General features: G+C 41.7%; 1 protein-coding gene across 1 annotated transcript; it reads right to left on the minus strand.

The window, feature by feature from the left end:
- Positions 1–3777: 3777 nt before the first annotated feature.
- On the minus strand, positions 3778–15333 carry LOC114029757 (keratin, type II microfibrillar, component 7C-like). Its single transcript, XM_027844387.1, has 9 exons — positions 14950–15333; positions 12366–12574; positions 10922–10982; positions 9432–9527; positions 8588–8752; positions 5898–6023; positions 5337–5557; positions 5049–5080; positions 3778–4348 (listed from the first exon to the last, which is right to left on the minus strand). The coding sequence occupies exons 1-9, from the start codon at positions 15331–15333 to the stop codon at positions 4164–4166; spliced, it is 1479 nt and encodes a 492-aa protein (XP_027700188.1). The 3' UTR covers positions 3778–4163.
- Between the last annotated feature and the right edge of the window lie 11207 nt (positions 15334–26540).

A 26540-nucleotide genomic window follows, 5' to 3' on the forward strand; every position in this document is an offset into this window, starting at 1 on the left:
AAGAAGCCAAGAAAGTTGGGTAATATGGAGGAAAATCCAACCTTTGAAGGCTTGTGGCTAATATACATTCCCCATCCCTCCATCCGCTAATCTCAGCCTCCATCCCTAATATTCAGGTCCCAATCCCCCACACTGGAATTCGTTAAATGATTACTAAATACTACCTGTTTGAAGAACACTGAGCTAGTTGCTAGGGGAGATACAAAGATGAATAAACAAACACTCCTTGCTCTCTTGGAGCTTAAGGACTGGTGGAGGATATAACCAATGAGAAGTCAAAGATAGCATCAAGGTTTTAACCCTGATTGACTGTGTGAATGGTGGTGCCACTGGGAAATCAGGAGGAATATTAGGTTTTGAGGAATAAATAATAAATTCAACCTTAGGTATATTTAATTAGAGGTGCTAGACAGATACAGGGAGGCAGATTTCAGCTCAGTAGAAAGGAGACTTATTTAATGTTTAAAACTAATCACAGATGGAACAGACCATCATGAGGGATAATGAGTTTCCCATCATCAGTGGTATGCAAGTGGAACAATCACCTGTCAGGGATATTGTAGATGAAACCTCTCAAGTTCATTCCAATTCTAAAATTGGAATCTATGAAGATGTCCAATAGGCTGTTGAAAATCCAGGTCTAGAGCTTGGTAGACAGGTGAGGGGGAAAAGGAACAAGCATGGGCTTAGTGCTTTACAAATATTATCTCAGGAACATAAGTCTGTGACTCATCCACACATGAATCACCCATTTGCAGGATGACACTTGTGTCATTGAAGGGCACCCTCTGTGGATGAGATCCCAGATCTATTGGAGTACTGTAGTAATTTACATAGATAGCTGAAAACTAGACCTTGGGAAATAAATTATGTTAAGGGATTGTGAAAAGGAAGAGCAGATGGATGAAGGAGAAAGAGAAATGGCTAGAGGCAGGAAGAGAACCCAGAAAGTGTGGGAATGAGAATTCTGAAAAGAGAAAAATAGTGTCAAATATTGCTGAAATGTTAGAGAAGACGGTGATAGTTTTTTTTTTTTATCAGTACATTGGATTTAGCAAGAAAGTGATCACTGATATTTTTGAGAGATCATTGAGGAGCTCTGTGCTCTAGCTCATACCTTAGAAGGTAGGGTGAAAGGACTTTGGGTGTTTAGTTTGAAGAGCCTTGGGAAACATGGCAATAATTGTTTTGGGGTATTTGAAGGTTTTTCAAGTAGAAGGAGAGCAGATTGTTCTGCCTAGCCCAGGGGGACAGAACCAGGAGCAATGGGTGAGCTCAATGCGAGGGAAACTTCTTTAAAAATAATAGGTGTCAGGGCAGCTAGGTGGTGCAGTGGATAGAGCACTGGCCCTGAAGTCAGGAGGACCTGAGTTCAAATTCAGGCTGAGACCAAACACTTGACACTTACTAGCTGTGTGACCCTGGGCAAGTCACTTAACCCCAATTGCCTAAAAAAAAAATGTTAGTTGTCTTCATTCAGAATGGACTACTTCATGAAGTTGTGGAATACCTCTTACTGGAGGTGAGCAAAGGCTAAGTGATCTCTAGTTGGAGTGGGACCATACTCTCCAAATCCATTTGATCTTAAATTGGAGGCTTAATCCTTGGTAACAGGTTATTGGATAGGAGGCAGGGTTCAGACCTTTATGGGTCTGCTCAACAGAAAGTGAGGTAGTGATCATGGCTGGAGACCCAACTTAGGTTAGAATAAACCTCCATGAAGGTGGAAGGTTTTAGGAGAGCTACCACATGGGGAATAGTCTGGGTAAATGTGGGAGCAAGACCAGCAAATGTGTCCCAATCCTAACCATGAACCAGCCTGATATATTTGCTGGCTTTGGTGAGATTTGTTCTATTTCAGGCTGATGTTTAGTCAGCTCAGTTCATTATGGCAGGAGAAACCTATGGGAAGCTTCTCAATTTGCCCAAACCCTCCTGTACTGTTAACATTAAACAGGTTTGCATTCCTGGGGGCATTGCTGAGATTTCTATCCCTACACAAATATCAACTTTAACAGAGTGCACAGAGAGAGTCCTGAGTCCATTGGTGCCAGCACTTAACCTTTGCTTCAGTTTCCTCTTCTGTAAAATGAGGGCAATAATAAGGTTATTGTGAGGCTCAAATGAAATAAAATTATAAAGCACTTAGCACCGTGCCTGGGACATAGGTAGTACTAGGTAAATAAATGTTAGCTATGATGATGATGATGATGAGGAGGAGACTGAAGTAAGTAGTGTGGTGTTCTGGTTCCTGGCTAGAGAAGGCAAGATACTAACCTATTAATGTTTTGGGAAGCCAGGAATAGAGTCTTAGATTCCAGTGGGCTGGAGATGGATTGAAAGGGAGGGCCATGGGAGGAGGCTGCAGGAAGGGACATGGAAGACTAGAACCCTGGATGGAGATTTGAGACCCATGGGTTCTTATTCCAGCCACATCCTTCATTCTTTGTGACCTTCAGCAAGTCACTTTTAACCGTTTTGAACCCCTGAGTCAGAGCCATAGTCTTTGACTGTGAGACGGTGTTGGTTGGTGACATTCCCATGGTCCCAGGTCCCTTTTCCCTCACAGGAAGCAGATACAAGACCCAGCCCCTCACCTTCCTAGATGTCACAAACCCATGTGTTCTCCTCTAGCTATGGTAGGTATTGCTGGTAGGTATGTTGTAATGTTATGAAATATTGTTTCTCTTCTGCCACCACCATCTCTTCCAAATCTGACTGCCCAGTTTTTTCACTCCATGGCTATATGGCTTTGGGCATCATTTTATTTCTGAGGCTCAGTTTATTCATCTATAAAATGGGGTGGTTGGGTGAGCTTTGATCTCTAAAGTCCCTTCCAGCTCTAATATTCTCATAGTTGAGGATTTTTTTCTGACTTGGAATCTGCTATGATGAAGCAAGTGTTCCCATTCTCTGCTCATGGGCTGTTCCTTCTACCTGGATCATTCTTCCCAACCTCTTCTCTTCAGCCCTATTTTTCTTCAGTTTCTGAACCCCATTCTCCCCCTTACACTCTAGGTTATGTTTCCTATTATCTTCCCTATCCATCAGCACTGGTGCCTAGACTTATGGCCCCCCTACTACTCCTGGGTCTCTTACTCCTTGCTGTACAGGTATCTGTGTAACTTTGTAATACTTCTGTAGTTCTTTTTCAACCTCTGTAAAATAAAGAGGTTAGGCTGGGAGGGAACTAGGCATTTCTATAGCACCTACTATGTGCCAAGCACTGTACCCTCATTTGATCCTTGCAACAACTGAGGCAAACAGAGGTTAAGTAACTTGCCTAGAGTCACACAGCTAGTAAATAGCTGAAGTGGATTTGAACTCCAGACCCAGCACTTTGTCCACCGAATCATCAGCTGGTTGCCTCTGAGATCCTTTTCAGCCCTGACATCCTGTAATTTGGCATCCCTGTGTCCTGGCTGTGTGTCCTCATCAGATTAAGAGTTCCTAAGAACAGGGACTCTGTACACTCCTCCTTCCATTGTCCAGGACTGGACTTTGTCCATATTGGCAGACTCAGATAAGGCAGGAGGTCTTATCTGAGTGTATGTGTATTGATAAGGAGCTGGCATAATCCAAACATTTCCTTGGGGACGATCATGGCTAAAAGATGTTTGGGTGACTGGTTGGGCTAGGGTGGAGAGGGCATGGCGTGTATGGGTGTACTGTCTTGAAGCAAATCTCTCTAAGTCACTCTCTCAGAATAAATCACAAGATTGCCAGAGTGCAAGGAATATCAATTTATTGGAAACTCAGTAATCAAGCCCAGAGGAAAGGGAGAGAGAGAGAGTACAGGCAGGGGCCAGCCGGCCTAGTGTATCTGGTGTAGAGTAGGGATGAACCTGGTCCTGGCTTGGGGAGAGCACCCCTTCAAGACATAGAGATACGGGACGAGAGAAGTCAGGCGCCGGCTAGAGACAGCTTCTCAGAAAACACAGCCGCAAAATTGGAAACTCCTCTTCTTTTTTCTCTCTCCATTCTGTCCCATCTCCCGCCACCCCCGTTCCCCAGTGGACATCCTCGGGTCTCCCAATAATTCTGCCTCTAATCCCGAAGGTTAGGTTCTGTGTCTGTCCGTTCTTGTCTTCGAAAGCGGTGGCTATACCTTCTGATTCCCGGGGGGCGAAGAAGGGGTTATTTACAGCTGAAACTTGGGGCATCTAGGCAAATCGGACCGAACGGCTGCTACCGCGGCTGAAACTTTGGCCGCAGGGCACACAGGGACCCCCGGTGCTCACCACCACGTTCCCGCTACATGGGGCGCTGCAGACGCTTGCTGTCACTGGACGCGAGCCTGACACACAAAGGTCTCCGCAGACGACCCCGCCCCGGGAGCTGCTCACACCTGTGGGGCAGGAGGAGAGTGGAAGGCAGATTATCTCTCTGGGGGATCGCTGAGTCCCACCCCACAACCTGAGTCAGGGGACAGAAAACCCTCTAAACGCAAGTGTCTCCCACTGGTCCAGATCCAAGAGAAAGGAATAGATACTTCTGGGTCCCACCTGCATAGCTGAGGAATACTTTAAAAAAAGTCTAACCCTCCAGCTGCAATCACTCCTGCTGCAAACAGGGATCATTTGATTTTAGATTTAGAGCTGGAAGAGATCTTTGAGGTCATCTAGTCCAACCCCATTTTACTGATGAAAAAACTGTGACCTGACTGGCCTAAGGTTGCACAGGTAAGTGATAGCTGAGTTACTAATATAGATCTTCTGGAGTTTCTTGGAGTATTTTAAGGTCCACGAATCCCTTTCTTCTAACAACCCTATGGGGCAGGGGGTACAACATTATTAGCCTCATCTTGCAGATGAGGAAACAGGTTGAGAGAAGTGACATGACTTGACCAAGGTCACCCTAGAAAGTGTGCCAGGCTTGCAACCCCAATGTCAGAGACTGTTAAAAGATGAGATAGGATCTAGTTTCAGGTCATCTTATTGAAGTGATTATTATTATTATTGAGTGATTAGCATCCCAGAATACCATCATTTCCATCAGCCTATTTCCTCTTGTCTAACTTAACTTTTTTCAGGACCTCAATTACTTACAGACATTCACAGCTCCAACACCTTCACACAACCTGGGGGAAAGGAGAATGAAACACCATTAGATGGGAAGTGAGTGAGATATATCTTTTATGAAAAATATTTGGCCCCAAATGCCAATCATATCTCCTTTCCAAAGGCTCCAATGAAAGTTTTGTGCAAATAGATGCAAATTAAAGTAAATGTGATCATGGTAATACTCAGTATGGATGGAGAATGGAGAATAGAGCATCATTGAACAGAAAGGGTAGGCCTAGACCTAAGGAACAAGGCCTGATTCCAGGGATTCACCTTTGCTCTTCACCCTCCAGCAGCCGTTTGTAGGTGGCGATCTCGATGTCCAGCCCCAGCTTAGAGTTCATGACCTCCTGGTACTCCTTCAGCAGACAAGCCATGTCCTGCTTGGCCTTCTGCAGAGCCTCCTCCAGCCCTGCCAGCTTGCAGCGGGCATCATTGAGGGCAGTCTCACCCTGCTGCTCAGACTGGGTCACAGCGGCCTCCAGCTTGGAATTCTGGGGGAACACAAGAATCAGGGGAAGAGATAGTGGGTTGTCAAATTGCCCTGGAATTACGGACTCCCCAACAGAGGCAAATCTAATTATTCTTCTATCTTTGTGCAAAACTCTACCCTTCTCTTCCTTTCTTCTCCTCCCCCTCACCCACATGCACATCAACTAGATTAGAAAGACTAATCTTCTCTTCGGGAGAAGGTCCCACAGCATCCTTCTATCATTTTTCTTGGTGTATCGCCAGATGAGCTGGTTGGGAAGTTCTCCTTGGTATCCAAACAGAATTCTTCCTGCTACAGTTTAACTGAATTCTTTACTTTTGGAGAGTGGTCAGTGTCAATACCTGACACTTGGCATTCTCCACCTCGGCGGTCAGCCTCTGGATCATACGGTTCAGCTCATTGATCTCCTCCTTGGTCCTGCGCAGACTTTCCCCATGGCGGATCACTGTGGCCTTCATCTCCTCACACTGTAAGGGGGGAGAGAGGGTGGTATCCAATACTCACACACAGGCACATGAGGAACCATCTCATCTGTTCCCTGTCCTCACTAGGGAAGAAGACTCCATAACTTCCCAGGGAGGAGTAGCTCCAGATAAAGGGAAAATCCTTCACCATCCTTCCGACCACTGCTAGACAATCCTACCATACCTCTCAAGTCACTCTTACTCTCCACAACAGCTCTTCTAAATCTTTTCATTTCTTCTCAAGTTTCCTATGGCTCCCTCTTCCTACATACTCCTGGATGAGAACCTTGCCTTGTATTTTACAGAAAAAAAGTCCATTCACCACAAGCACCCTCCTCTCCCCTCTTCCTCATCTCCTATTACTCATATACCATCTGCCATCATCTCCTCCTTCACCCCTGTCTCATATGATGAAGCAGCCTTACTCCTCACCAAGGGCAACTCCTCTACCTGCGGATCACCAAGTGATCCCATTCCTTCCTGTCTTCCCCAACAGATGGCCCCATCTGTCACTCCACTCTGTCACTTATTTTTATCTTTCTGTTTCCTTACTGTCTACAAGAATGCCCACGTTTTCCTCATCCTCAAAGAACCCTCACCTGATTCTCCATTCTTGCTAATTATCTTCCTATATACCTTCTGCTCTTTGTGAGTCAACTTGAAAAGGTCATCTATCTGCAATAGGTGTCTCTGTCATGTCTCATCTCGTTTTCTTCTTAACCCCTTATAATCCCTCTCCTGACCTCATCATTTCATCAAAACTACTCTTTCCAAAGTGACCAGTGATCTTTTAATTGACAAATTCAACGACTGTTTCTCAATTCTCCTTCTCTAAGACCTTTCTTCAGCCTTTGACACTGTAGATTATTCTCTCCTTGACACTCTCTTCTCTGTAGGTTTTTGGGACACTGTCTCCTGGTTCTCCTCCAACTATCTGACTGCTCCTTCTCAATTTCCTTTGCTGGATCATCCCCCAGGTCATGCCTTCTGACCATAGGTGTCCCAGAGGGCTCTGTCCTGGGCCCTCTCCCTTCACTTGGTGATCTCCTTAGCAACCATGGATTTAGCTCCCATCTCTAGAAGGCCACACATGGCATCCAGGGCTCAGCATCATATAATGCTAATCTCTCTGCAATCTCCAGTCTTGCATCTCCACCTGCCTTTAAGACACCTTGAACTGGATGTCTAGTAAACATCTTAAGCCAAACATGTCCAAAACAGATCTCACTGTCTTTCCTAAATCCTCCCCGCTGTGTAACTTGCCTATTAATGTAGAGGACAATACCATTTTCCCAACCCCTCAGGCTTGCAATCTAAGTGCTATCTTCAACTCCCTCACTATATCCCACCTCCAATATCCAATCTGTTGCCAAGGCCTCTCAATTTCACCTCTGTAACATTTCTCAAATATATCCCCTTCTCTCCTCTGACATTGCCACCACTTTGGTGCAAATCTCATCACCTCATGTCTGACCTGTTGCAACAGCCTGCTGGTGGGTCCGCCTGTCTCAAGTTTTTCCCCACTCCAAATCTATCTTCCATTTAGCCACTTAAGTGATTTTCATAAAGTGTAGGTCTGACCATGTCATGGCCCCTACTCAAAAAACTCCAGTGGCTCTTTATTGCCTCTAGGAGCAAATAGAAAATCCTGGTTTGGCATATAACGCCATTTATAACCTAGCCCCCTCCTACCTTTCCAGTCTTCTTTCACCTTACTACCTTCCATGTACTCTTCAATCCAGTGACCTTGGCCTCCTGACTGTTCCATGAACAAGGCATTCTGACTCTCTGCTCCAGGCATTTTCTCTGGCTGTCCCTAATGTCTGGCATGCTCTTCCTCCTCACCTCTGCCTACTGCCTTCCCTGGCTTCCTTTAAGTCTTAACTAAAATAAAATCATCTACAAGAAGCCTTTCCCAACCCCTCTTAATTCGAGTTCCTTCTTATTTCATTTTGATCATCATAATTTTATTTTTATAATTCTATCACAATATGTAAATTTATATATTTGATTTCATATAATATGTTATATTTAATATACTTATATTTATAAATTTATATATTTAATTATATAATTATATTACATATAATATATTATAATTTTATCATAATGTCTTATAGATCTTGTTTGTACATATTTATTTTCTTGTTGCCTTACCCATGAGATTGTGAGCTCCTTGAGGGCAAGAACTATCTTTTGCTTCTTTTTTGTATTCCCAAGGCATATGGTGCCTGGCATAGATAGTTACGTGTCACAGTAGATAGAGCATGGGGCCTTGAGTCAGGAAGACCTGAGTTCAAATCTGGCCTCAGACTCTTACCAGCTGTGTGACCCTGGGCAAGTCAATTAATTCTGTTTGCTTCAGTTTCCTCATCTATACAACGAGGATAATAATAGCACCTACCTCCCAGAGTTGTGAGAGAATAACTATGAAGTACTTAGCACAGTGTCTGGCACATAGTAAGTGCCATATGAATGTTGGCTATTGAAATAACAACAATAAAAATAATAAATGTTTTACTGACTAAACGCTATTTCTGGTAAGTGAGAGAGTCAGGCTCGTTCACCTTGCTACGGTACCAGGACTCTGCCTCAGCCCTGCTGCAGCTGGCGATGTCATCGTACTGAGCCTTGATCTCGGCAATGACACAGTCCATGTTGAGTTCTCGGCTGTTGTCCATCTTCACCACGACCGAGGTGTCTGAGATGTGGGTGTGGAGGACTCTGATCTCCTGAGGGGGAGGATCACCAAAAGCTTATTCAGAATAGACTCTCACCTCTCTAAAACTGCCTGTCAAATCCTCCTTCTCCTCTCCTTTAATATAACTCCTCTGTTGCCCACATCCTCAGAATCCCTCTACCCAGACACACAATCCCACAGAAACCCACAAAGAGTGGAAAAGGTTACCAGGGTCATTTCATTTCTGTTATGTCTACTGCTGATGTCCAACAGACCTATAAATTTCTTACAAAATATCCTGCCCAAGCATTTTAGGCAACAGTAGACCTGTTGCCTAGTTTCTATCTGACCCACAAATTCTACAGAAATTTCTTATCTATTTCTATTTATCATCCTTCCTTATTCTTTTGGGTACTGGACTTGTGCCAGAGCCTAATTCCTTGGCAGGTTACTGGTGTTTATAACCATCTCCATAGTAATAGTGAACAACATGGGTTACCATGATAAAGCAGGATGATAAAGCAGGATGACCTCAAGTCACCAAGGCATAGGATTTTTCTGCTCCCTGAGTTCCCATTGGAAATAGCTCTTCCTGGTGCATCTCCTGATTCCTCCCCTACCCCATGACCCCTTTAGCCACTTCTGCTCGGTTGTTTCCATAGCTCAGAAAGTAGGAAGTTCTTTCTATCATCCCACCCTCATGCCTCCTCCTGGACCACAGTGCTTCTCACCTCCTCATATAGAGCCCTTAGGAATTGAATCTCTTCTGTTAGGGCCTCAGCATTGGCTTCCAGGTCTGATTTTCGGAGATAGGCAAAATCTACATCCTGTAGAGGAGAAAGGGAGATTTAGGGACCTTGAGGCAGATACTCCTTCTCTATCCTTCCCTTCAAAAGTGACTTCACTGCCAGCCTCTCTTAATCTCAGTTTTCACATCTGTAAAATGGGGATAATAATATACTGCCTATCTCAAGAATGTTGTGAGGAAATCAATTCAATTATAAAATAACACCTAAATATGAGTGATGTTGATGATAAGGATGAGGATGCCACTAGGTGGTGCAGTGGTCAGAGTGCTGAGACTGGAATCAGGAAGACTCATCTCCCAGAGTTCAAATCTGGCTTCAGATACTTACTAGCTATGTGACCCTGGGCAAGTCTATTTGCCTCAGTTTCCTCATCTATAAAATGATCTGAAGAAGGAAATGGTTAACCACTTCAGTATCTTTGCCAAGAAAAGCCCAAATGAGGTAATGAAGAGTCAGACATCATTGAAATGACTGAACAACAGCAATAAAATTATTATTATTATTATTATTTTTCCTACTTTTTTCTTTTGGCTAAGGCTAGACATGTATGTTTAGCAAATTTTTATGATACCCTGTCACTGGGAGGGGCATTTGGAGACAGGAAGGATTTCTAAGAATTAGTGACATTTTGGATGATGATACAAGGGATGCCAGGTCTAGAAGGAGCCTGGACTAGGGTCAGGCAAGGTCAGTAGCTACTTTGGGTAGGCTATTCAAGAAGCACAATGATGAACTTTTTCCAAACGCACACGACTTGGGTCCTAGATAATCAGTGACACTCATAGGTAGTATTCTTCAGGAGCATCAGTTGTAGACTTAGAAGACCTGTGTTCAAGTGCTAAATTTGCTACTGAATGGCCGTGTGATCTTGGTCAAGTCACTTCTCCTCCTATGGGTCTGAATTTCTTTACACAAAAAATGAGAAGTGTTAGACTAGCCATCATGTTCCCTTCCAGCTCTGAATCTGTGCTCCTTTGACCTTAGGCTATCAATTGGATAGGGCAGAGAGTATAGGCACCATTAAGTGTCACTGTGATGGCTGAGGGGCATAGAGAGAACAGTGTTGAGGGTCTGGGGTTATCTTCTAATCTTACTATGTACTACATGAAAAGGGAGTGTGTTGTTTAACTGTTTAATAAATGTTTAACTGACTAAACACTATTTCTGGTAAGTGAGAGAGTCAGGCTCATTCACCTTGCTACATGAATGTGCAAGGTCTACCATGGAGGAGACGATTAGGGCATTTGAAAAAAGGATACTATGATGATTGGGTTCCAACCTGTTGGTGTGCTATGTGATGTTGGCAAAAGTCATTCAACCTCCTTCCGGGTCTCAGGCTTCCAATATCTTTCATAGGAGGGTTGAACCCTCTCCTATTTCTAGTCTAGGATATCCTGGACCTGAGCACTCACCTTCTTTAGGATCACAAACTCATTCTCTGCTGTTGCTCTCAGGGCCACCTCCTCTTCATATCTAGGGGAGAAAAGAGGGTTTCAGTTTCTGGGATCCTTAGAGTTCCGAGTTTGTGGAGGAGCAGAAAGAGAGAGGAATGAAGGAAGGGATGGAGGAAAGAAGGAAGAAAGGAAAGAAGAGAAGAAGGAAGGAAGGGAGGGAAGGAGGGAGGAATGAAAAAGGAAGAAGGAAGGAAAGAAGGGAGGGAGGGAGGAGGAAAGGAAGGAAGAAAAAAGAAAGAAAGAAAGAAAGGAAGGAAGGAAGGAAGAAAGAAAAAGAATAAGAAAGAAAGAAAGAAAGGAGAGGCAGGGAGAGATAGAGGAAGGAAGAAAGGAAGAAAAAATGAATTTGGATGAGGTTTAAATTTTACTCCCAGAAGGCTGCCTTTGGAGGATCTTAGATATCTTGGAATCAAATAGCTTATGGAATTAAAATACTCTTGGGCTGTGAAAGGAATTTGAAGAGGTGATTTTGCCCAACCCTCTACTTCTGTGCTCCAGAGTATTCAAACCAGCTCCCAAGAGAAGTCTTTCCTAAAAAAGACAAAAAACAAAACAAAACAAAACAAAACAGTCTAGGAGTCATCATTACTCCCCATCTGCTAGAATATTTTAACACTTCCTGTGGGAGGAATTCTTAGCGTCTTTCTCACTCGAAGTCTTTCTGCTGCAGTGCCAGGTTGCATCTTCCTGCTCTCAGGAGACACTTGCCTGATATAAAGCTAGAATTTGTTTTATCTCCTCCAACTAGACTATAAATCTGTGGAGGGCAGGCAGGGTCATGTTTAATCCTTCTATATTCTATACAAGTACCAACCACAGTGGAAAGTACACACACATACATACACACATACTACATATATGTATATATATATTTATATGTTCTCAATAAATGTTTTTGTTAGTCTTTATTTTTTTGTTTCAGCATATGGGGCTAGAAATATTTCTCCTAGTATTTAGCAGATTAGGAAATTGAAGTTCAGATAGTGAAGCAGCTTACTTTTCCCCACTGATATTGACATTTTCTTCTTCTTGCCCCACTGCTTGAAGATGATACAATGGAAAGGAAATATTGCCTAAATCAAGAATTTGCCTACGGTCTACCAATCAGAAAATGCTAGGGGTCTTGAGATGGCAAGCTATCAGTGTTCCCATCTCCATTTAGGAGCCAGAACTAAACACCTTTAATAGAACCCAGAGAGGTGAGAACTGTTCCGGTGATTACCTCCCCTCCCTACCTAACTCCCTAACACCAGAGAAGCCACTCCACAAACCTCCCCATCCCCCTGTGCCTATATGTCTATCTAACAATTTTCACCTTCTGGAAGTTCTTTTTGTTGTCTGACTCAAATCCTTCTGATGGGATTTAAATCCATTTCCTGGTACTCTTTCCTCAAACACTCACTTTTTCTTGTAGCCCTCCAGCACCTCCTGCACGTGGTTGAGCTCAGCTGCCAGGCGACCACTGTCAGCCTCCACGTACTCCAGCTCCCGCCTCAGGGTCTCGATGTAGCCCTGGAACAGGGGCTCCAAGTTGCTCTCGCAGCATTTCCGGCTCTGGTAGAATTGCCACTTGGTCTCCAGAAGCTTGTTCTGCTGCTCCAGGAAGCGGACCTGCCATCCCAGGGAAGAGGGAAAGTCATCAGGGACATTCAGAGGGAGAGGATACCTCAGCACCCCTTGGAAAGCATGGAAACATGGATCAAAATCATAGCAAATGTCTGCCTGGGGCATGGATGAGAAGACTTCTCATGGGAATGCTATCGCTCCTATCCTTCAGCCTTAGGATGGAGGCTTGATCTTCGATTTCATTGTTACTGGGTAAGGATCCCCCCTCCCTCATCTCCAATGCAGATCTTTAGCATCTTCAAGCCCTAGAGAAATGCCTAGAGAGCAGAGAGAAGTGACTTGAACCCAGGTCTTCCTGGCCAAGAGCCTAGCTCTCTATCCATTATACCACAACGTCTCTTAGTATGAGAATTCTATAGAGAAAAGCGCATTGTCTAAGGACAATTTGATTGGAAGAGACCTGGCAAATATTTCAAGATATGAGGTCGTAAGCATCTTAAGAATTTTTGGGATAGTAGAAAGAGAACTCATCTGGATTCTAGCTCTGGTTCTGCCATCTGTTTGCCCCATGAGTCCCTTTCCCTCTCTGGCCTCAGAGGTGACTGGACTAGAAGCAATGAGGTGGTTGGACTAGAAGCAATGAGTAGAAGTTGCCGGGAGGCAATCGGGTCTGTGCAAATGTGGAAGGGTTTGCCTTAGGAGACAGGGTATTTCTCCTCACTGGAGGTCTTCAGGCGAAAGCTGGATAAACTATTTGTCAGGGTACTGTGGGGCAGGGGGATTCCTGTGCAGGTCTGAGTTAGGCAAGATGACCTCTAAAGTCCTCTTTTCTCTGTGACTAGATGATCCCTAGTAACCCTTCCAATTTTGACACTGTGTGAAAATAGTGGAGGGGGGTTAGTAAAGAGAAAATACATTCAAAGTAATTTTGGAGGATGTGGGGAAAGCACTAATTTGGGGGGTGAGGCAGAACTAGGAAAAGACCAGCTTAAGAATTGGTGTTAAGGGGCAGCTAGGTGGCGCACTGGATAGAGCACGAGCCCTGAAGTCAGGAGGACCTGAGTTCAAATTTGGCCTCAGACCAAACAGTTGATACTCACTAGCTGTGTGACCCTGGGCAAGTCACTTAACCTCGACTACCTCACAAAAAAAAAAAAGAAAATAGTGGAGAGGGTAGCTTGGTTGCACAGGTTGTCCTCCATGCCTGGAATGCTCTCTCTCCTCACCTCTTAAAGTCCCTAGCTTCTTTCAGGGCCCAGTTTAACACCAATTCTTCTTTTTTTTTTTAAGGCCCAGGGTCACACAGCTAAGCAGATCTTTTCCTAGTTCCGCCCCACCCTCCAAATTAGTGCTTTCCCCACGTCCTCCAAAATTACTTTGAATATATTTTCTCTTTACTTATCTGTTCACATGTTGTTTCTTCTCAATAGAAGGTAAGCTCCTTGAGGGCAGACTATTACATTTTTGCCTTTGGATCCCCATTGTCTTGGCATAGAGTAAGTGCTTGCTGAATTGAATTGAGATGGAGCTCATTGCCTAGGCTTCTCTAGCTACTCTCCACCCCCTCTTTGGTGCTGGACTTCTGGAAGCTCCCAGATTGATAAGGGAATTAGCAGAGGGGTCTTACTACTCAACAAAAGGAAGAGATACATTTTATCTCCACCTCCCCAAACACTCATTCCTACTCTCCAGGCAAATGAGAGGCAGATGTTCTCCCACTAAGGAAAGAGCTGTTATCCAAACGTCTTCCTCCCCTCTACTGCCAGGAGTTCTCTCTCCTCAGAAAATAATATCATCTTATATTTGTACAGCCTTTACACTTTCTGAAGTCCTTTCACATTTGTTATTTTATCTTCATGAGTTTCCATGAAGGAGAAAGTTTGGAGAGTTATTATTGTCCTCATTTTACTGAGGGTAAAATTTTACCCAATTTAAATTAAATTTATCCAAATTAAATTAAAATAAAAAAATTACCCAATTTAAAAATTTAGGGTTAGGGTTACGGTTTACTGAAGCTTAGAGCAGTGAAGTTACTCCAGTGTTACACAGCTAGCACTTGTTGGAGCTGGGACTGGAACCCAGGTCTTCCGAATCGAATGCCCTTTCTTCATGGGGATTTGCTACTGAAATATACAATACTAACATTTACATATTGAAACATGTTCCTGCAGGACCCTGGCAAGTAGCCTTTATACTATCTTGGCTGATCTATCCATTGCCTCCATGAAGTTTCATTTATGTTTATCAAAGACCACTAAATCTGGAAGGGACCACAAAGATCATCTAGTCCAGATCTTCCATTTGGCGCCTTAAATGGGATCTAGTGCAACCCCTCATTTTATGAAGGGGAAAACAGAGGCTCATAGGGGACTTGTCCAAGTTCTTCCTGCCCTAAGAGAAATTGTCTGGCCCCGGTTCACCTTGTCGATGAAGGCGGCGAATTTGCTGTTGAGGCACTTGATCTGTTCCTTCTCCTCATGCTTCACGCACTGGGCATTGGGGTCGATCTCCAGGTTGAGGGGGGTCAGGAGGCTCTCGTTGACAGACACGGTGGTGATGCAGGGGGTGCTGGGCCCGCACACTCCCCCAGAGCGGTAGCCAAAGCTCCGGCCGCAGGAGCCAGCCCTGTAGCCCGTACAGACGCTGCGGCTGCCAAAGCCGGTCAGTCCCCTGTAGCAGGACACTCCTCGGTAGGGAGTTACGCTGATGCAGCAGCGGTCACCCAACCTAGGCACGAAGGCTGAGCAGGAGCTAAAGTTCCGGATTCTGCTGCTGGAGCTGGGGCGGAAAGAATGGCAGGACATGATGCTGCTGGAGAAGGGAGACGAGGTCAAGAGTGGAAGTGGCACCAGGTTATCTGTGCGAATCTGATGCCATCCCTTTTCTTATATTCCCCAGCCTAATGGGGTTGGGCAGCATAAAAAGACGTAGGAAGCATTTATGAGCTTGAACTCCTTGTATCATACACTCCTTGTATAGTAAGTATTTTCAGTGAGCTTCTGCTGGGGACTCCCCCCCACCTCCACCCCCAGAAATGAGGAAAGATATCAAAGCTGGGTTAGCCTGTCTATCAGCCCCTATAAAATAGCATCCTTCTCCTGCCCAACTGTTTTATGGAGTAGGGGAATAGACTGAAAATTAAAAAACAATTTTTGCCCTGGTGCTCCTAATTGGGCTATGGGAAGTCAGGCCTTTCTCTCTCTGTATGGCTTTAGGGCAAGCAGCCAGAAGATGGATGCTAGGCGAGGTTCACAGTGGATGGGGCTTCTAGAATTTCTGAGGTGATGAAATTTGGATGAGGCATGAGTCATCCTGACTCCTTCTTATACATCTCACACTTCCTTTCCTAACTCAGATCCACTCCCCTTCTCTGTCCAGGAGGCTTTCTCTGATCAATCCCATCTATCCCTAAAAGATGACCCTTTAAATAAATTTCCTTCTGGCATTTTTCTGTGCTCCATTTGCAAAGGCTTTGTCTCATTCATTTCATTCTGTATTAAGTTTAGCTCATTTTTAGTAGGGTGGAAGAGAACTATTTCTTCCTAAGGGTAAAAAAAAATTTATCATTTTTTCCCCTCAGAATTCAATCAAGTCATTCTTTCTTTAACAAACCATACTAAGCGTTTACTATGTACATTGTACTGATTTAGATGCTAGGGGAGATGGTTACAAATGCCTTGCCCTGGTTGCCTTCCTGGTCTACTTTCCCTTTTCCCAGGCCCCACAGGACTGAAATGAGGTGTTCAGTTTGGATGGTTCCTGTTTCTGTGCCTTTGGTTTGTGTCTATTTTTCCCACAAGATTGGAGGCTCCCTGAGGATAGGTAACTTATAGACATAAAATTGGAGGTGGGAGGGATCTTGAGGATCATTTTAACTAAACCCCAATTTTACAGGTGAAGAAAACTGGGGCCTAAAGAGGAAAAATTACTTACCCAAGGTCTTACCAATTTATTTTTAGAATTAATTTATTTTAAACTTAAATACTAAAACTTAAATATACAATAAGAAAAGAAAAAAGAAGCATATTATAAACTTAGATACTAAAACTTAAATGCAAAATAAGAAAAGAAAAAAAAGCATTGCCATGTGCAACACAGAACGAAAGAGAGGATTCAAAATATACAGTAACAAATTTTCATTTTAGAAAAACCATTGTGTTCTGAGCTGTCCTCTTTTCTTTGCTTCTTTGTAAGTTTTCTTTTGTTTTCTGCTATGCATTTTTTACTTTGTTCTTTTTTCTCCCTTCCTCTTACACCCCCGCCCCCACCAGAAGGCTACAATTGAGCATGGCTATATTTGTGTGTAAATATACACTCACACACATACACACAAACATATATACATAAATTTGCATGCACATACATATGCTTAGATATCTATAATCATGCTCATATATAGATATATATACATCCATATGCATCTATATAAGACTGTACTATACTTGTTTGTCCTCTGTTTTTCTGAAGGTGGATAATGTCTTCCTTCATAGGTTCAAATCTTTCCCTATTTTTCTAAGTCCGCCAACTCATTGTTTCCTATACCACAGCAATATTCCAACCTTATACTGTCTAGTTATTTTAAATAGTCTAAAACAGTAGTGATTAATGACTGACATATAGTGTAGTTTCTCTATTTTTCTCTTCTGATTAAATCTATCTTAGCTTTAACTTTATCTAAGATTATGATTACTATCCTTACTTTTTTCTATAATAAATTCTACTCATGATCTTTATTTTATGATTGTATTTATCTCCTATTTCCTATCCCTCCTGACTCCTCTACTTTAGCTGCTACCTAGCTGTCCTATTACTTATTGTCCCCCCACCTAAGATCCTTCCCTTATCCTCTCCCCCACCCTAAAATCTCTTCCTTATCCTCTCCCCCTCCCTATCCCCTAAGCCTTTTATTTCTTTCTAAATTTATAAGACTTTTATGACCTTCTAGATATATATGTATTTTTTCCTTTTCACCGATTCCCAATGAGAGTAGAGTTCCAGAACTATCAGCCCTCCTCCCCCATCTAATTCCTCTGTGTCAATTCTTCCTCTCATACCTCATTTGTATAAAATAATTACTCTTTTTCTCTCTTTCTAAATGGTTTACTTTTTAGTGTTGCATATATCCAACTCTACCCCAATTTTTCCTCCAAAGTATCCAATTACTAATAACAATTAGGCATATGATTTATATTTCCTTGTATAAAAAGTGAATAGTCTATCTTTACTGAATCCTTTGTAATTAGTCTTTGATGTTTACCTTATATTTCTCTTGGACCTTGTATGTCAAATTTTCTATTGATTTCAGGTCTTTTCACAACAAAATTCTGAAAGTATGACAATTCGTTGAAATAACCAATTTTTTTCATTCAGGATTATGCTTAACTTTGCAGGGTACGATATTTTTGACCACAACCCCAGTTCTTTTGCTCTTTGATATATAGTGTTCCAAGATCTGCAGTCTTTTAGTGTAGCCATTGCTAGGTCTTGTGTGATTCTAATTGTGGCTCCACTGTATTTGAATTGTTTTTTCTTGTTGCTCACAATATTTTGTCCTTGAGTGGGGGAAGGGAGGGGGGGGTTCAGAATCTAGCCTCATCCAAATTTTATCACCTCAGAAATCCTATAAGCCTCATCTCTGTGAACCTTGCCTAGCCTCCATCTTCTGGCTACTTGCCCTAAAGCCATGCAGAGAGAGAAAGGTCTGACTTCACATAGCCCAATTAGGAGCACCAGGGCAGAAATTGTAGCTGTAATCTAGATATTACTGTAGGTTTTCTTTGTAGAATCTCTTTCAGGTGGTGATTGGTAGATTTTTTCTATTTCCACTTTCCCCTCTTGTTCTAATACTTCAGAATGATTTTGTTTAATTATTTATTGTATTATTGTATCAAGATTCTTTTTTTTTTATTGTAGCTTTGAGGTAGTCTGATTATTATTCTTACATTTTCTCTTCTTGATCTGTTCTCCCGATCAGTTGTTTTTCTTAAGAGATGTTTCACTTTCTCTTCTATTTTTTCATTCTTTATATTTTGTTTTGTTATTTCTTGGTCTCTTATAACTTTCCTGGCTTACCTTCTAATTTTTAAGGAGTCATTTTTCCTTAGGATTCTGGATCTTCTTTTCTAGTTGGTTTACTTTCTTTTCATAATGTATTTGTTTTTCTTGAATTGTTCATTTTTTAAAAAAAATTCCTCAATCTCTCTGATTTTTAAAGTCTTTTTAAAGTTCTTCTATGAATTCTTTTTGGGCAGGTAACCATTTGACATTACTCTTCGGGGTAGGAAAAAGCTTTTTTTGCTTCAGTACCTTCCTCTGAAGATGAACCCTGGTCTATTCTCATATTAACTTTCTATGGTTGGGTTCTTTCTCTTTTACCTGCTCATTTTCTAAAAAAAAATTACAGCCATTTGTTATTGTAATCACCTCTAGTCCTGGGATGTGGGGGATGGTGTCTCTGGCCTCAGATCCTTCTTCAGTTCTCCCCTCTGACCTGGAACTGAAACCAAGAACTCCACCCTCCTGCAAGTGCCCACAGCCCGTGGGGTCCCCACCCCATTGCTTCTGCACTCAGCAGGCAGGTGTTTGTTCCTTCTTGCCCAGGGCTGCATCTCCACAGCACAGCTAGGGTTGGTGTCCCTTATCAGGAGAGGTTCCCTCAATCTTCCCTCGATCAGACACCCAACTCCCCATGCTGTCTAGCAGGTGAAAATTCCTGTGGCTGAGGTGGAGGTTACCTCAGCTATCCCTAGGGCTCCCACTGTTTCAGCAAGAACTAACCTGAAGGTGTTTACACTTCACAGGGACTAAATCTTGGTCCTGGGATTTTTCTTCCAGTTGTCTCAGGAGGACCACTGTTCTGCCCCAACTCTTGTTTGTTTTTACCAATCTATATTTGCCCTGAGGTGCTGTTTTGTCTTGTTTGTGGGGGAAATCTGGAGAGCTTGGAATTTTCTGACCTACTCCTCCATCTTCCCCTCTTACCAATATTAAATGGTAAAAGTCACAATTTAAAAATAAGCCTTTTTACTCTTGATCTAGCTTTCTTTAGAGCTGGTCTAAAAGCAAGGTGCCATTTTGATTGGAGACAAAGGAATGGGTTGTTTCAACTCTGTGCTTGTTGAAGGAAACAGGCCTCCTCACATTAAGTCTTCATCTGTGTGTTTGGTGAGAGCTGAATCTTCCTGGCAGAGTGTAGTGTTCATAGACCACAATAAGGGAAGTTGGTGATAAGCTTAATTAGCAGAAAACTGAGTGAAGACTTGGCAGCATTGCAGAAAAAGCTGGCCTGTTTTGCTTCCCTTAGTTTTAACTTCAAATTGTCATCGTGCAGAAATCAATCAACTCATAAATCCCTAGAGGGCACCTTATCTAGCCTCTTGCCTACTGGATATTGGGTGGCCAACGCTGAACTATCCTGATCAGAAGGTTTTCTAGGGAAGGACCAGCCATTGCCACTCTTGTTCCTTATCCTAGAACCTCCCATCCCAGGTGTCTAGGAAATCCTCTATCAAAGTCCAACCTAAGAACCATTTCCTTTCTCCAGCTATGATCTAATCTGACTCCTTTTAGTTTTAGATCATTGCTATTCCCTCAATTCTGTCCTGTTGAAGATAGTTTTAAGTTTTGCTGTAGGGGGCGAAGGAGAAGATTCTATCTCCAAAAAAATTTCTTTGCTCTTCATTTGTTCTCTCTCCCCATTGCACTGTCATTACAGAGAGCATCCCTAGCAAGAGTGAATGATATTTGCTGTATTTTTCTTTTGTTCTGTTTTTCTCTTTGGGCCTGTTATTGCTTTTACTTCTTCCCATTGAGAGGAAAGAGACTGAAGCATAAAGGATTCAAATGAGATATTAGCAAGGAGCAGAAATAAACAGATGGTAATATCAGCATAGGTGATAAAGACCTGGAAAGGGTCTAAGGGTTTTAGCTGTTCATAAGCAGGGACAGCTTGTACAAGCTGCAGCCAACTTATTTGGGCTCTACAGCTGGTTAAATTTTCAGTGTGAGAATTTGCACCTTAGAAACTGACAAATGCTACAAATCAGGGCTTGATTAATTGTTTTGTTGATGTTCTAAACTTAATAAAGTGATGGAGGAAATGTTAATAATGAGGATTAAATTTAATGTGTCACCAGTATGTTTTAGGAGAGGGAGATCCAGTTGTTCAACACGTACCAGCATGCCCCTGTCCATGAGCTAATAAAATGTCATAGAATCCCAGAATCTCAGAGCTGGGAGGGACCTTGGAGGATATCTAATCTAAGTTACATTTATCTAAATGAAAATCTTCTCTAAAACTTACCAAACTAATAGTCATTCAGCTTTTGCTTAAAGCCCTCCAGTGAGGAAGAAACAACGCCTTTGGAGGCACCTCATTCCATCTTTTGGAAAGTTCCAATTGCTAGGAAGTTTTTCCTTGCCACAAACTTAAGTGCACTCTGCAGTTTTCACCTGCTGATCCTCTGGGGGCAAGAAAAGCAAATTCATTCCTTCTTTTATATGACAGTCCTCCAAATACTTGAAGATAGAAATCATACCCTCATTAAATCTTCTCCAAGCTAAACATCTCCATTTCCTCTAAGCAACCTCTATATGGCATTAACCAGAGACCCCTCACATCCTGCCTGCTCTCTTTTGGACACCCTCCAGTTTATCTATGTCCTTCCTAAAACTTCATTCTCAGAATTGAACCTAGTACTCTAGATCTGATCTGACCAGGGCAGAGTACAACGGAACTGCCATTTCCCTAGTCCAGGGTACCATTGCCCTCTCAATGACCAACTTCATTAAATTATGAAATATCATAAAATGGTCTTTGTGTCCCCAGTACCTAGCCAGTACCTGGCACATGGTAGGCATTTAATAAATGCTTGGTGACTGGATGGTTGATCAATTGATTTACACAAGCCCCATGCTTTGAATGCTCTCTCTCCTTAACCTCCATATCTTGAAATCCCTAGCTCTTTTTATGGCTCAGCTTGGGTGTTACCTCCTACATGAAACCCTTCTTTATTCTCTGGGTGGTTAGTCCTGCCCCTACCTCAGGACAAATTATTTTACATTTACTGTATATAATTTTGTATTTTCATGTTGAATCAACCAGTAGGATGTAAACTTGTTAAAGGCAGAGGCTGTTTTCTTTTTAATCCTTGTATCCCTAGTGCCTAGCACAGTATCCTACACATTTGTCAGTGTTTAATGAGGCTTGCTGAACTGAATCACTGGGAAGCCACTGGAGAGTTTTGATCAGGGACTGAAATATTACAGGGAGTTGCAATGGCAAAGATATGTATAATGTCAAATGAATAAATATGCAAAGAACCATTACTGGGTCTAGGGGGCTGGCACACTTACCCAGGACACTTACACTTACTACTCTCCCACTAAGGAACTTTTCTAAGCTTTGGACCTCTGCATGAAGATACGGTTCAATCTTGAACATACCCTGACATCTGAAGAGAGAGGTCAGGCTCTTCTAATAAACTCTCCACCACCAACCACCAACCCAGAGCTCTAGGGACAAACATTTAAAACTCAGGTTTAAGGGCACTTCCAATGTTTACCTTGTTGCACTCACTTAATCTCTCTCAGTTTCTTTAGTCATCTGTAAAACATGGTAACAATAGCACCTACTTTACAGGGTTGTTGTGAGGATCAAGAGAGTAAAAATACATAAAGAACCTTGCAAACTAAATACTAGCTATTTTTCTCAGCTGTAAAATAATGAAATCTCTAATTAGACCTAGAGGAGGTCCTGGGAGACAGGCAAGATAATATTTGATGAGATAGTATTTGAGTTAGGCTTTAAAAATGTAGGAACTTGACAAGAATTGAGAGGGAGGGAGGATGTTCTAAGAATAGCTACCTGGTTGGCACACATTGTGAGCCAAGGATGAAGAGGAGAGACCCACTGGGAATAGTCTAGGTAGGCAGAAGTTTTGTCTTCATAGGCTACAGACACCTCCCAACCCTGCTTACTGGCTTTGCCCATTTCCTACCTCCACCTTTCAATGGATGTGAACACCTCAAGAGAGGCTGTCAGCTGTGGTGATCTCTGTAGGATCCACTCCTGGAAGATCTGTTCCTAGAGAGTGGATACCTGTGGAGGTAAATGTCAATGACTGGCAGCATTCTGGGGGCACATTCCATCCTAAAAATAGATTATTGGCATAGCCTGATGAGTACTTTTGCCCCTACCCTACTTTGCCTTTCTTGTATAGATAGCATGAGGTCATTAGGCAAAGAGGGGAAACCAAACTTTGAGATCTTGTGCTTCTTTACCTTTCTGTTTCTGTGGGGGGGATTCTGTTCTCCTCACCAATATTCCCTCAGGCTGTGAAAGAACACCCAGAGATGTCGACCTGCCTTCAAATCTGTTCTTGATACTTACTAGCTACATGTGACTCTTACCTGTAAATGAACTGAGTGGGTTAGATGATCTCTAAGGTTCTATCTACTTCTGATATTCTACAGTTATATGCTGTTGTTGTTTTTTCCAATTTATTATTTATTTTTAACATTCTTTTCTTTTTAAATTTTGAATTCCAAATTCTGTCTTTCTCTCCTACTCTCTCCCCCCAAAAATGTAAAGGCAAGCAATATGATATCAATTATACATTTGATATCCTGCAAAACATATTTCTACATTGGCCATATTGCAAAAAAAAGAAAATAAGTGAAGAAAGTGAGAAAATTATGTTTCAATTTACACTCAGGTTTCATTTGTTCTCTCTCTGGAGGTGGATAGCATTTTTTCATCATGAAAAGAGTCCTTGAGTCATTGAATTGATCAGAATAGCCAAGTCTTTCATAGTTGATCATCATTACAACATTGCTGTTACTGTTCACACTGATCTCCTGGTTCTTCTCACTTCATTTTGTATCAGCTCATATAGATCTTATCATGTTTTTCTGAAATCACCTCCCTTGTCATTTCTTATAGCACAATAATACTCCATCACAATCATATACCACAATTTGTTCAGCCACTCACCAGTTGATGAGCACACCATCAATTTCCAATTCTTTGTCATTACAAAAAGAGCTGACATTTTTGTGTATATATAAGTCCTTTTCCTTTTACTTTACTCTTTCTGGGAAACAGACCTAGTAGGGTGTTGCTGGGGCAGAGGAATAGTTTCAAATCATTCTCCACTTTACTACTCCACTAACAGTTCATTAATGTTCCTATTTTCCATCATCTCCTCCAGTATTTGTCATTTCTGATAGATGTGAGGTGGCACCTCAGAGGTGTTTTAATTTGCATTTCTTTAATCAATAGTGATTAGAGCATTTTTTCATATGTAGAGCATTTTTTCACATATATGTAGTGATTTAGAACATATTTTTCACAGATAGCTTTGATTTCTTCTGAAAACTACTGTTTGTATCCTTCGACCATTTATCAATTGAGGAATGGCTCTTACTTGCATAAATCTGACTCACTTCTCTATATATTTGAGAAATGAGGTCTCTATCAGAGAAACTTGCTAATTTTTTGATGTTACTTTGTTTTTTGATATTTTTATTTTTTGATATTACTTTATTGTCTATGGTACCTTTTTAGCAAAATGTAGTTTGTCTGATTAACCCTTTTAATTAGGTCAATTTTTGCTTTTGCTATGTCTGAGGTCATGATTACTATCCCTGCCTTTTTTACTTCAGCTGACACATACTAAATTCTGTTCCAGTCCTTTATTTTAACTTTGTGTGTCTTTCTGTTTCAAGTGTGCCTCTTGTAAACAACATATTGTTGGATTCTGAGTTCTAATCCATTTTGCTATCTGCTTCCATTTTATGGGTGAACTCATGCCATTCACATTCTCAGTGATAATTACTGTTTTTCCCTCCATCCTTTTTTCTTCTGTTTCTTCTTCTCTCTCTTTTTATCCTATCCCTACTCAAGAGCCTATGTTTTGCATCTAACTACCACCTCCGTTAATATCCACCCTCCCTTTTATCATCCTCCTTCCTTCCTCTTATCCTTTTCCCTTCAGATTTCCCTATTGAGTAAGATAAATTTCTATACCCGATTGAGTGTGTATGTGTGTGTGTGTATTCTTCTCTTTTTGAACTAATTCCAACAAGAGTAAGGTTCAAGCATTGCCCAACCCCCCATTTTTCCTTCCATTGTAAAAGCTGTTCCTTGTGCTCATCTTTTATGTGAGAAAATTTTTCCCATTCTACCTCTCCCTTCCCCCTTCTCCCAGTGCATCCCTCTTTCTCATCCCTTCATTATTTTGGGGAGATCATTCCAACATAACTGAGTCATACCCATGTCCTCTGTCTATATAAACTCCTTTTAACTGCCCTAATAATGATAAGGAGTTACATGAATCATCTTTTCGTATAAGAATGTAAACAGTTTAACCTTATGAGTCCCTTATGATTTCTCTTTCATGTTTACCTTTTTATGCTTCTCTTTAGTCTTGTGTTTAAATGTTAAATTTTCTATTCAGTTCTGGTCTTTTCATCAGGAATGCTTAAAAAGCCTCTAGTTCATTAAATATCCATTTTTCTTCCTGAAGGATTATATTTAGTTTTGCTGGGTAGGTTATTCTTAGTTGTAATCCTTGCTCCTTTGCTTTCTAGAATATCATATTCTAAATCCTTTGCTCCTTTAAGATAGATGCTACTAAATCTTGTGTGATCCTGACTGTGGCTCCATAATTGAATTGTTTCTTTTTGGCTGCTTGCAATATTTTCTCCTTGACCTGAGAACTCTGGAATTTGTCTATAATATTCCTGGGAGTTTTCATTTTTTGATCTCTTTCAGGAAGTTATTGGTAGATTCTTTCAATTTCTATTTTACCATCTAGAACTATGATATAGGAGCAGTTTTCCTTTATAATTTCTTGAAATTATAAATGATGCTTACACTTTTTTTTTTATCATGTCTTTCTGGTAGTCCAATTAAATTATCTCTCCACAATCTTTTTTCTAGGTTGATTGTTTTTCTGAGGAGATATTTCATGTTTTCTTCTACTTTTTCATTCTTTTGACTTTTTTATTTCTTGATGTCTCATGGAGTCATTAGCTTTCACTTATCCAATTCTAATTTTTAAGGAATTATTTTCTTCTGTGAACTTTTGTACCTCATTTTCCATTTGGCCTGTTCTGCATTTTAAGGAGTTCTTTTCTTGAGTGAATTTTTGTAAATCTTTTACTATTAGGCCAATTCTGTTTTTTAAGGTGTTATTTTCTTCAATTTTTTTTTGTTCCTCTTTTATCAAGCTGTTAATTCTCTTTTTATAATTTTCTTGCATTGCTCTCTTTTCTTTTCCCATTTTTTTCCTCTATCATGTTTATCTATTTCTTTAACTCTTCCAGAAATTCTTGCTGGACTTGGGTTCAGTTGCCATTTTTCTTTGAGGCTTTGGTTGTAGCTCTTTTCCTATTGTAGTCTTCTGAGTTTGTGTCTTAGTCATTCCACTGTAGTAGATTCTTATGGTCAAGATGTTTTTTTTGTTTTTTGTTCATTTTTTAGACCATTTATTTACTTTGAACTTTATGGGTTTTTGTTGTTGTTGTTGTTGTTTTTTTTTTTTGGTGAGGCAATTGAGGTTAAGTGACTTGCCCAGGGTCACACAGCTAGTAAGTGTTATGTGTCTGAGGCAGGATTTGAACTCAGGTCCTCCTGACTCCAGGACTGGTGTTCTATCCACTGCACCACCTAGCTGCCCCCTTGAACTTTGTGTTAAAGTTGGGCTCCACTCCCCTCAGGGTGAGGAGACCCTGTTCCAAACTTTAGGCTTTTTTCAGAGCTAGTTCTAGGGGTCTGCAAATTTTCAGTGATTCCAAGGTGGTGTGATCTGGGGAGAGGTATGGCCACTGCTCTCCTGGTGTGTGCTCTGGTCTTTACCCAGGAAAGACCCATAGTCTCCTGTAGCTGCAAACACTAGCACTCCCCTTGGCCCTGGAACTGGGACCAGGTCCCCTGTTCTTCTGCAGCAGTAGGTGGTAGTGTTCCTCTCTACCTTGGAGCTTTGACCAGGGCCTTTGCTTCCTTGTG

The sequence above is a fragment of the Vombatus ursinus genome, unplaced genomic scaffold (genome assembly GCF_900497805.2).
Source record: "Vombatus ursinus unplaced genomic scaffold, bare-nosed wombat genome assembly UNPS02014941.1, whole genome shotgun sequence".
NCBI classification, from domain to species: Eukaryota; Metazoa; Chordata; class Mammalia; order Diprotodontia; family Vombatidae; genus Vombatus; species Vombatus ursinus.

Excerpts from the sequence above, each read along its gene's own strand:
- LOC114029757 (XM_027844387.1), bottom strand. The coding sequence starts at position 15,333 with ATGTCCTGCCATTCTTTCCGCCCCAGCTCCAGCAGCAGAATCCGGAAC. Across the intron at positions 9,528-10,921 it reads AGTTTGTGATCCTAAAGAAG|GATGTAGATTTTGCCTATCT; the intron begins GTGAGTGCTCAG and ends TCTCCTCTACAG. Across the intron at positions 5,081-5,336 it reads CTGGAGGGTGAAGAGCAAAG|GTTGTGTGAAGGTGTTGGAG; the intron begins GTGAATCCCTGG and ends CCTTTCCCCCAG.